This window comes from Callorhinus ursinus, unplaced genomic scaffold (genome assembly GCF_003265705.2).
Source record: "Callorhinus ursinus isolate GAN/ISIS: 27379988/994484 unplaced genomic scaffold, GSC_fseal_2.0 scaffold18, whole genome shotgun sequence".
In the NCBI taxonomy this organism is placed as follows: domain Eukaryota; kingdom Metazoa; phylum Chordata; class Mammalia; order Carnivora; family Otariidae; genus Callorhinus; species Callorhinus ursinus.
Window position 1 is genome coordinate 22,421,961 of NW_027397080.1, and position 11,008 is coordinate 22,432,968.

Sequence of the window (11,008 nt, forward strand, 5' to 3'; positions counted from 1 at the left end):
TTGTTGATGACCAGCCCAAGGCAAGTGCGGTCCCTTCCTCAAGCCTTAGCCTAAATGACCTAATTTGGAAAGAGTCCTGAGGAAGGAGAGACCACCCCCCCGCCCAGATTACAGAAGCAAGGGGCCTCTTCCTCAAGACTTGTGACCCCTTCACCTCTCTCCTCCACCTCCAAGGACCTCAAACATGCCATCTCAGCTCCACCCCTTAGCCCCTTGGGGGCCCTTCTGGGACGGCCAAGGACATACTTGGGGCTTCAATCTCCATGCTCTCCATGCTCCCCATGATACTGCTTGGCACCATATGGCAAGGTTATCACATGTCTCCCCCCCCCACCAGTATATGGGCTTCCTCAGGTAGGGTCTGTGTCTGATCAAAGGTATCACGCCTGGTCCATAGATGACCATCGGTATAGGTCCATTGGAATGAATGAACTAATGGATGATCTCGTCCAGGGGCTTTCAAGCTTTGAAAAAAGTTACTGAAGAATGTCCTTTTCTTCTTATAGTAGTTCGTGTGAATGCTCAGTATATAATATAGGAAAAGCAGAGCTGCTCAATTGAAGATTGAGGTGGGGAGAGCAGAGCCCCAGAGATCATTCCAGATGTGCCCAGGAAAACACAGGGCTTTGGGGAACGCCTGAAACAGCTTCTCTGGTCCCTCTGCACATGGGGAAACTGATCACAACAGGGAAGGGAAGGGACTTAAATCAGAGAAGGGGCCAGGGCGAGGACCAGGACTTGGTGCCCTGCTGGATTTTCAGTCGCTGACCCCACTGTCCCCAGCTGCCCAGTCATCATTAAGAAGGTGCTCAGTTAAGTTTCCAACTCTTGGTTTCAACTCAGGTCGTGATCTCAGGGTCGTGAGATGGAGCCCCGAGTCGGGCTCTACACTCGGCTCAGAGTCTGCTTATCTCTCTCCCCCTGCTCCTCCCCCACCTCACTCTCTCTCTCTCTCTCTCTCTCTAATAAATAAATAAATACATAAATAAAATAAATCTTAAGAAAAAAGTCAGATCCCGAGGCGTCAGACCCAGGCCCATCACTGACAACCTGTGTGACTCTGGACAAGTTACTTTCCCTCTCTGGGCCTCACATGTTCAACAGCAAAGAACAGGGTGGAGATTGACGCCAGAAAGCCCCCAGCCCAACAGTTCTCGTTGTCCAGCCTTTGGCACACACCAGCCTTCCTGACACTCGCCCATCTGCTGGAGTGGGCCACTTCATCCAGGCCCCGGGGCAGGAAGGGGACAGGCCAGGCCAGCTGCTAGGGGTCAGAGAACCTGCTTTCCCCAGAGCCGCAGATCCTGGAGGGAGGCTCTGTGCCCTCCCCTGATGCCCAGCCAGTGAGTACCATGCCAAGGAGGACCAGCAGTGGGGAGCCAAGGCAGGAGACCTTTATTAGATTGAGGAGGGGTTGCTGAGTCCTATGGAGTGTCTCTGGGGTGCAGCATCCTGGACAGGCCGGAGCAAGGCGGGGGGTGGGGCAGGCAAGACTTGGCAGCAGAATCTCGTCCCAACACATGGGCCCAAACTCTCCGGAGTGCAGGTTTGTGCAAGCTAGAGGGGCGCAGCCAGAAAGCTGGGCTCCCACGGGTGAGGGGCGAAGGCTTCTGCACACCCCACCTCCAGTGGGGACTCTGGGTGCCCCATCGTGACTCCACCCCTGGCTTGGTGGGGGCTCTGGTTCAGAGATAATGGGCCCGCCCAAGATGGCCAGGAGAGGGTAGTTCATTAGCTGGAAGATGTCAGTGATGAGGCTCACAGGGGACCACAGCCACCAGGCCACGCCAGTCAGCGGGAGGTGAGTGGTGGAAGGGTCTCCTCCCACGCATAGTGACAGCCAACGCCAACCAACAGCTTCATCCTCAGTCCCCAAGCCCGGTGTTCTAGAAGATGCAGCTGGGCAAGGCTTCTGCCCAGTCCTGCCATTTGGGGGGTAGACATTCTCTTCCCACCCCCATGCCCCTCTCGCCTCTGGCTTTCTGGACCATCCCTGGGGACAGTGGTCTACAGGGTCCTGGCAGGGCGGGCCAAGCTCCTGGCGGCTGTTCTTGGTGTCCAGGTGGGTCACAGTGCTATGCCAGTGGGTCCTCAGGGTGACGCAGGGCATGCTGGCTTCTTGGAGGCCGCTGAGCTTGAGGTCAAGAGGTGAGGCAGGCGGGACAGGGGAGGGCGCACCTGGAGAAACAGCAGAGCTGGCGCAGGGTCCAGAAAGCTGGCCCCGCAGAGGCTGACCCTCCTCCACCTCTGCCCACAAGCCCCCGGCCAAATGGGAACCTGGGCCCAAGGGGGGCCCTGCGCCCCAGGTTCCTTTAGCCCGCTTCTCCTGCCCAGACCACTCTGGTCTGGACGCCTCACCTTGTCCTGCCTTCTCCCCTCCCTTCCCTCAGCATGTGGCTCCCTCCCCGCTGCCTTCCTGAATCTTCCCCACAGCCTCCTACCTGGACCTGGTCCCTCCTGCCTTTGTTTCCCCCTTCATGGAGGTGGGTCCCAGCCCTCGGCCTCCTCCCCATTGAGAGGGCTTCTGACCCCAGGGTGCAGCCTCGCCTCTCCCTGCCAGGGAGAGAGGGGTCTGGGGTCTTTCCACCCACTGGCCTAGCTGCTGCGGGGTGGGGGGAGCCAGGAGGGGGAACGGCCCTGTCCCCTCACATCGGTTAGGGTCCCAGGAGCCTGGGTTTGGGTGCTCCTCAGAGCCATGCAGTGTTGCAGGGCCGGCTCAGCAGGGAGGCGGGGGAAGACCTGTGAGTGCTGGGGGACATATTTGTGCCCCCGTCTTGGTCACCCTGCACCGAGGGGCGTGCCGCTGAGGATGCGGGTTCTGTCAGTGCCCTGGAGACTGCCCTGAGGCCAGAGTTGGGGGCTGAAAGGCTAAGCACTGTGGCCATCCTGTGAAGTCTGGGCCTGGACTCTGGGTCACCCACCCACCCTGGGGCTCTAGAGAAAAAGCAAGGATCACCCTGAGTTATTGCCTAGGAGCAGCCAAGAGGCCTCCAGAGCCCAGGCCTTGGGACCAGCACGCTGTTGGTCTGGGAACCTGTCTGAGGACACACCAAGCTCTGGGGCTGTGCCCGCAGCTCAGGATCTTGGTGTCTAAGGCCTCAGGGTCCCACCTTGAGGGCCAGGCTGAGGAAGTCAGCCTGGGGCCAGGGCCAGGGGCCCCCCTCAGAGGACCCCCACCTCTTCTCTCTCAGGCCCTGCCTTCCATACACAGGAGACGTCCCTGCCAAGTCAAGGACTCACGCAGCGGGCCACGGCCACGCTCAGGGTTGGGCCGGATGAGCCTGGGGGCCACAGGCCTTCCCGAGTCCTCTGGGGCTGATCTCCTGGGGGGTGGGGAGGCTCCAGGGAAGAAGCAGCCAGGCAGTCCCCCAGGCTCCCGGTCTCATCCCCACCTCCCCCTGCATCTGTCTGGTCCCCAGAGGGCACTAGGGAGGTGCGGGGGGAGCAGGGGAGAAGTGTCTGCAGGCCACCTCCCCCGGAGGGGGCTCATAGATGCTGCAGTTGGGCGTGGGACCCTGACAGTAGATGTTCAGATAGTTGCGATGCTTCTCGTTGTACGTCTGGTTCCGGAGACACAGAACCACGCTCTTGTCACATTCGCATGTCTGCTTGTCACACTCCGTCTCGTTGAGCTCACCTGTGCGGGGCAGAGGTTCCAGTGGGCCTCGGAAGGTGGTCCCGTGGGAGGGTGACAGCAGAGCGTCACTGACGGGTCACCCCAGGCCCACGGCTCAGAAGCTCTGGGGCGGGCCCAGTCATCTGTGTCCACCGCCCTCCTGGTGGCTCTGGGTGCACTTAAATCAGAGAAGCCCTGAAGTACAACATGCCACTCTATAGTTGGGGAAACTGAGGTTCAGAAAGGGGTTTACCTAAGTCACCCAGCCAACCCAAGGCAGAGATGGGACAGACACCCAGGTGTCAGGAACTCCCCATTCCGGGGCCTCCTCTCTTCCATCACAGAACCACAGAACCCCCTCCCCACCCCCGACCGGAGGGAGCTGGTGGTAAGGAGCCGCTGAGGAAGGGCTCCTAAAGAGCTTGGCTCAGGGCATCCCACGGAGCAAATGCTTAAGTCCTAGTCACTGTTGCCACTGTTACTGCTGCTACTATTCTGAGCCTCCAGAAATCGTCCACCCTGACCGTTCTCAACCTTAGGTGTGTGCTAGGGTCCACCGGGGGCTTGTTGAGACAAGAGACTGCTGGGGCCCAGCCCCACAGCTTCAGATTCAGTAGGTCTGGGTGGGGCCTGATAATCTGCATTTCTAGTAAGTTCCTAGGTGATGGTGATGTTGCTGGCTTGGGGAACACCCTTTGAGAACCCCTCACTGGCTCAGTGGTTTGCACACTTCTCCAACTTTCCATCAGCAGAACCCTTGCTCTTAAATGAGACTCTTTGCAGGAGGCTAACTTATCAAATGGCCAAAAGAGAAGCCCTTAAGCTATGAAATGGGTTAACAGGGCCAGCTGGACCACTCAGGGACCCCATGACCACGGGAATCTCCAGAACCCAATGTGAAAACCACTGCTTGGGTTAGTCCACCGCCCTTTGGGGATCCTTGAAATGCTTTAATGAGGGGACATCCCCTCTCTCAAGCCAGCCCCTTCACTCCATGTTTGAACAACAGCATACGAGAACCTCAGTGCCCTGGGCTCCCAAGGGGCCCCAGATGTGCCCAGTTCCCCACCAGGCTTTTCCCCAGAGAAGAGGAGACTTAGGGTTTCTTTGCAAAGCTGGGCTTGCTTGTGAGCTTTTAGTGAGGGATAGTGAGCAAGAACCTGGTTAAGGCAAGGAGACAAAGGGAACCCGGGGCTGCCCATGGGACCGGGCCAGGAGGCACCCGCTACCCAAGGGGAGGCAAGGCAGGGACACTTGGGCCATTAACTTGGATGCCACATCCCTCAGTTGAGGAATGGCCTGGAGAGTTCAGGGCAAGGGAGGGAACCCCACAGGGCCTGGTTCCCATAGCTTGAATCTTGGGAACAGTGAGAGTCCTGGGATGGGGCCACCTTCTGGCCCGGTCCCAAAGACAGAACCGGAAGGGAACAGGTCTGCTCTGATCTAAACCCTTCCATGGGCCCATGGAGAGACTGAGGGCAGGTAGGGAAGCACCCTGCTTAAGGTTACACAGCAGGAGATGCTGTGAATCCAGGTTTGAACCCAGTTCGGCATGTCACAAAGTCTCAACATCACCAGAGGATCTCGTTAAAAACAGATTCCTGGGCCCTCACCCAGACCCACTGAATCAGAACCCTCCCTAAACCCTGTGAAGCCTAAGAATCAAGGACCAGGGAATCAGGCTGCTAATTCAGGCTTGGAGGGTCAGAGCATACCAGGATGAAGACCACAGCTAGGGTTCTCAGATTTAACAAACAAAAACAAGAAGCCTGGCTAATTTGAATTTCAGACAAACAGTAAATATTTTAGTCTAAGTATGTCCCAGATATTACATGGGATATACTTACACTAACTCTTAATTTTATACTACTAGTAACTGATTTTACGCTAACATTTAATTTTTAGTATGAGGCTGTCCCATGCAATATTTAGGGTATACTTAGGTGAAAATATTTTTCGTTGTTTATCTGAAACTCAAATTTAGCTGGGCATCCTGTATGTCACCTGGCAACCGTGTGCACAGCCCCAGGACAGGGCAGGCAGGGGGACTGGCAATCTAAGCCCTTCTCCTAGGTGGGGGAGTGGGAAATGGCAGGGGGGAACTCACTACAGATGACCGAAGTATTATTCTCTATGGTGTGTTCATAGTGGTCCACATAGGGGTGACAGCCCAGGTCAAAGAGCTTCTGGTAGCAGCAGTCATGGGCGTGGCAGCACCTAGGGGCAGGTAGAGGATAGCAGGCCCATGTAGGTAGGCTTGGCTGGTCTCCCACTGGCAGAGACCCCAACCATCTGTACCAGTTCTTTACAGATCAGACCTTCAGACTGAGGCCCAGAGAGGGACAGTTACCTTCCTGAGGTCCACAGCCAGGCAGAGCCCAGCCAGTGGCCCAGTTTCTTGCCCATGATCCTGCCTCCCTGTTCTATGCGCAGGGCTCCTGGCTTTCCCCCTGAGAGCCCTGATGCAGCTGCAGGAGGCAGGAAGCGTCAGGCTGTCCGGCGATGTGGTCAGGATGGGAAGGAGAGTCAGGGCTCAGTCACTGTGAAAGGAGCCTGCCTGACTATATGAAGAGGCCATGCCTGGCTATGTGGGATGGCCAGGGAGAGACAAAGGTCCGCAGGGGCGAGTGGGATCGGGGGGGGGGGGGGAAGGACAGGAAGCAAATGTAGTGTGGCCACCCCCATCCCCTCAGGTGGAGGAAAGCAATTAGTCAACATGGATTTATCAAGCCTCCCCCCTCCCCAGCCCCCATGATACCAGACTTGGCGCTGGCTGCTTCCGGGGAGATAGGAGCAGAAAGTAAGCTCAGCCCTCCATCAGAGCCTCCAGGGTGATGGGGGTGAGGGGGGTCAACAGCCCTTGCTTTTGCTCAGCGTGAGCTGCGTGTCCGTTGCTCTCATGTGTTTTGGGGGCAGGTCAATGTTTCCTTCCTGGCGAGAATGCGAGTTCCCAAATGCCTCCAAGCCCAACTGTAGAAAGCATCCCAGACGGTTGAGGAGGATAGGGGTCAAGGTCACTAACTCACTGAACCAGCCTCATCCTTTGGGGAAAGGGTCTTGTCCCACCCATCAGAGACGGAGACCAGTCTGACCCTCACTGCCCCCCTTTCCCAGTCCCAACACGACAGTAGCGCAGGCGCTCGGGGACCTACCAGTCCACCTCGTCCATGGGCAGCCCGTGCCCTCCCAGCCCACAGTAGCAGCCGTAGCCCACGAAGGAGAGGATGGCGTTCCTCCCCGTGATGCCTTCCACCATGGACTTCAGGTTAAGCAGGCTGCTGCGGGCCTCGGGCAGGACTGCAAGAGAACCAAGGGGTGCTGTGAGCGTCCTGCCTGGTGGATGGCCCTTCGACTGTCCTCCCCATACCCCGGGGCCAGGGAAAGGGGGAGGGAGGGAGGGAGGGTGAGCAGAGGGGGAGGATGGAAGCAATGTATAAAAAGCTGTGAGAAGGGGCGCCTGGGTGGGCTCCGTCCATTAAGCGTCTGCCTTCTGCTCAGGTCCCAATCCCAGAGTCCTGGGGTAGAGCCCCACGTCGCATTGGGCTCCCTGCTCAGCAGGGAGTCTGCTTCTCCCTTTCCCTCTGCCCCTCGCCCCGCTCTGCTCATTCTCTCCGTCTCTCTCTCAAATAAATAAATGAAATCTTAAAAAAAAAAAAATAAAACACCCGTGAGGCACTAGGGCACTTAGAAAGTAATTATTGTTACTACTTGTTGAGGGCTCTGTGCCAGGCACTGTCCTAAGCCCCTCCCATGCATTAGCTCGCTGAGTGCTGTTATTATCCCCACTTTATAGATGAGGAGACTGAGGCCCAGAGCACTGAGTAACTTGCCCGAGAACATTATCAAAAAGTGGTAGGGATAGAATTTGGACCCAGGCAGTGAGATCCCAAGTGTCCGGTCCACTGTAAGGGACTTCACAAATGCCACATGCTCTTCTGAACATTTGATTCTGGGCCCTGGGCTTTGTCTGGCTCCTCTGCCCCCAGGAGGGACTCAGGGTCCCTACCACAGTCCTGGGGCTGGTGCAAATTACAATGAATCCAGAGACAATTCGGTGCTCTGGTCGTTCCCCAAAGACAGACGGATACACACACACACACACACACACACACACACACACACACACACCTTTTCCCTTTGTCCGTGTCTCACCAGAAGCAATAGCGCCATGATCCCTTCCCACACCAGCAAACTCAGTGGCAGCACCTGCCAGGCCAGCCCACCCCAGCGACAGATTCTCCTCTCCCCTGCTCCCCGCCTCCTGGGCCCCCCGGGGCCTGTGCTGACTCAGCATCTCCTCCTCGCTCTCTGCTGAGTCAACCCAGAGCCTGGTGCTTAAGTCCTTACTTGGTGAGGCCACCCCGCACAAGGCAGGAGAGCTACTGCAGCCCCATTTAATGGGTTTGGGGAATCCTGCTCTACCTGAGTCTTCCTGTCTATTGGCTTGGTGATTTTTGTTATTACAGAAAATAAGGAGCAAACAAGAAAGGAAACGGGCGAGGAGCTGGGACAAGTGACTTTAAGAGGTTGGTGCCAAGTGAGGTACATGTCTCAGCAGGGTCTGGGGCAGGGAGAGGCAGGACCCCACATCCCGTGGGCCTGAGCCCATCCCTGAGCTGCAGGAGGGATGTGAGGGTTGTGGGTGGGGGGGGGGAGGGAGAAAGGGGACGCTAGCTCTCTCCCCCAGCCCTTCCTCCTGCTGTGTTGGCGTCCCACTGCTGGAGGAGGATGTGCATGCCAAGCAGCTTGGGGGCCCGATCTGGAATTGGACCTTGGGAGTCAAACCCAGACATTCCCGGGTTTGCAAACAGGTTTCTCCGGGAGCACTGTGGCACCGTGAGCAGGTTGCACAAGCGCTTTGACATCAACTGCCAAATCTAGGGATAAAGCGGCTCTCCTGCAGGGCACCAGGTGCCCGGGCTGTGAGGAGGGAGCACCCTCTGTGGGTCCTGGCCTCCTGGCTCCCTGGCCTGAAGCTCCGGCCTCCCACCGCCCACCATCTGGCTGTGCAGGTGTTACCCTGGAGGGGAGGGGAGAAACTTCCATCCCCAGGGCACCCTGACCAGCAGCTCCATACAAGGTGGACATTATCACACGAGCACTCCACACCTCACACACAGGGAGACACACCCCGTCACACTCACACGGGCACCCACACCTCAGACTCCCCTCCGCGCACACACTCTGGTGCACACTCACCCACAAACACACATTCACCCACACATACCTCATACACACAGTCATGTGGTCCTGCTCAGCAAGCTCACACACACACAAGTCACACACCCATACATACCGTACGTAGAACCACACTTCGCGCACACACATTCACCCACCTCACACACTCAAGCAAGATACACACTCACACTTTCCTCTACACACCGCATGTGTTCACAGGCACACACCCGTGATACACTCACAGGCACCTCCCACACAGACGCACACTATCATATACACAGTCGTGCACACACTCATCCGCGAACACCTCACCCACCCACACGCCTCACACCCACAAGCACACCCACACTCACACATACACCTCACACACTCAGCCGCGCGCCGGTACACACTCACACGTGCAGCACACACGATCCACACTCGCGCTCCCAGCAGAAGAAAGGGAGTCTGCGCTCGGTCAGGCTGGAGCTGTCCCCGGCCAATGTTGGGGCGGAAGGCAAATGGGTGGTTTCTAAACAACCTTAGCAGCCAATTCAACCCCCTCTTATTCACATCTGGCCACAGGGTTAACCTTATTTTGTTTCTGGGATCTCTTTCTTTCCCGCAAACCAGGCTGCGTCGGGCGATATGTAACAGGCTGGATGAGAAGTCAGTGAGGGGTTCGGGTCACCTCCCACCTCCCCGAGACACCTGGCTGTGTGCGGGGTCAGATTTGCCTCAGGAGCCTCAGCTGTCCCCAGCGCTGTGCCCGGGAGCACCGGTCCCAGGAAAGGAGCCCCCGGAGCCCTCCCCCGCCGATGGCTTATGAGCTCCCAGACACCTGCTACACACACACCTCACGCACATCCAGGTGCCCCAATTAACATACACCTACACGTTTTGCTGACGTGTGCTGAGACACCCCTCCACACACAGAGATATACGTGCATATAGCCACACACAAACCCATTAGCTCTTATCTAATGTACACATGTACACAAACACACACTCCTATCTACACAAACACCCAGGTTTTCCCAGGGCGGCCAGACGCCCTAAGCAAACACTACTATTTTACGATGCTTCCTCAGCTCCGGGCCCTGTCACCTTGGAGGCTCATAAATGCCAAGCTGAGGGCCCCTGGAGTGTTTACGGCTGGCCCGGCGAGCAAACAGTCCCAAGGCAATGAAGGCCGCCAGGGCCTGAGCGAGGAAGTTGCGCCCCAGAGAGGCAGCACAGTCCCCCAGCCAGTGGCTCGAGAACCTAGGTGCCCAAGGTCACAGGAGAAAGTGTGGGAGCGGGAGAGACAGAGGAGTCCCCCCAGAGCCTTTACTCACCGCTGCCGGCCAGGATGACCATGGTGAAGAACTTCATACCCAAGCTAGATCTGAGAGAGGAGAAAATCCAAGTCCTGAGTCCATTCCTTCCGCTCTCCTGCAGCTCTGGGCCTGCAGCTCCCTCCCGGGCCTCATCACCCCATCAATGCTGCCCCTTCAGGCCTCTGTTCCTGCTTCCCCGGGCTCTGTGAGGAGAACCTCCCACCGGCCCTGCACCTGCTGAAAGAATAGTCCCCAGGCTGGCAGAGCCTCCTTCCTTCTTACCCTGAGCAGGAATGCCCTTCCTGCCCAAGCTTCCAAGACAGGAAGCTCACTGTCTCATGGGGTCGGGCCACTGTCACAGATCAGAACCAACCCCCTTTCCATACACACTCCAGGAAGTCACATGACCCAACCTGCTGGCTGGGTCTTGCACTTGGAGCCAAGAAACCTGGGTCCTTAGATTCTAGTCCCAGCTCTTCTTCCAAAATGCTGTGTGATCTCGGGTAGATCCTTTAGCCTCTCTGGGCCTGAGGATTGACTAGAGGATCCTTAAGGCCCTCATGGTGCTGAAAATGCAGTGACATATCTCACCATCACTCAGAGACTTAGAGCTCTTCTCTCTGGAGAAATGGGCTCTAAGAGCCAGTTCCCCAACCCCATCCCTGCTGCTCTCCATGGAGGATTCCATCCCCGGGTAGCAGGCACGTACCTGGAGGTTCTCCAGGGAGAAGAGGCCCTGAGACTTGGGCCCATCCACCCAGAGGGGTGCCTAACCAGCACCTTCTTCCTGAACACTTTGGGGTTGGCTTGCGCCCCATCTGCCATGTTCTGCGTTCTGGGGGTCCAGCAACATAGGGCTTGTAAGGTCCACGATCACTCTGAAGGCTCCAGGGAACAGGCCCCAGCTTCCCACGGC

The 11,008-nt window shown here is 57.3% G+C and overlaps 1 protein-coding gene across 2 annotated transcripts; it reads right to left on the reverse strand.

Moving 5' to 3' along the window:
* Positions 1-1,379: 1,379 nt before the first annotated feature.
* Positions 1,380-11,008, reverse strand: PLA2G2F (phospholipase A2 group IIF). 2 transcript variants are annotated; one of them, XM_073903255.1, is made up of 5 exons: positions 10,802-11,008; positions 10,111-10,160; positions 6,769-6,913; positions 5,724-5,833; positions 1,380-3,637 (listed from the first exon to the last, which is right to left on the reverse strand). In XM_073903255.1, exons 1-5 carry the CDS (start codon positions 10,915-10,917, stop codon positions 3,426-3,428), a joined length of 633 nt encoding a protein of 210 aa, XP_073759356.1. In that variant the 5' UTR covers positions 10,918-11,008; the 3' UTR covers positions 1,380-3,425. The 2 variants fall into 2 exon arrangements, with proteins under 2 accessions (XP_073759356.1, XP_025712974.1); XM_025857189.2 differs by lacking the exon at positions 10,802-11,008 and adding an exon at positions 10,375-10,407.

What these genes read in the sequence shown, in the direction of transcription:
- PLA2G2F (XM_073903255.1), bottom strand. Translation starts at nt 10,917, where the DNA reads ATGGCAGATGGGGCGCAAGCCAACCCCAAAGTGTTCAGGAAGAAGGTG. An exon ending in GGTCATCCTGGCCGGCAGCG is followed by an intron (nt 6,914 to 10,110) that starts GTGAGTAAAGGC and finishes GTTCTCTTGCAG; the next exon opens with TCCTGCCCGAGGCCCGCAGC. An exon ending in TAATACTTCGGTCATCTGTA is followed by an intron (nt 3,638 to 5,723) that starts GTGAGTTCCCCC and finishes TGCCCCGCACAG; the next exon opens with GTGAGCTCAACGAGACGGAG.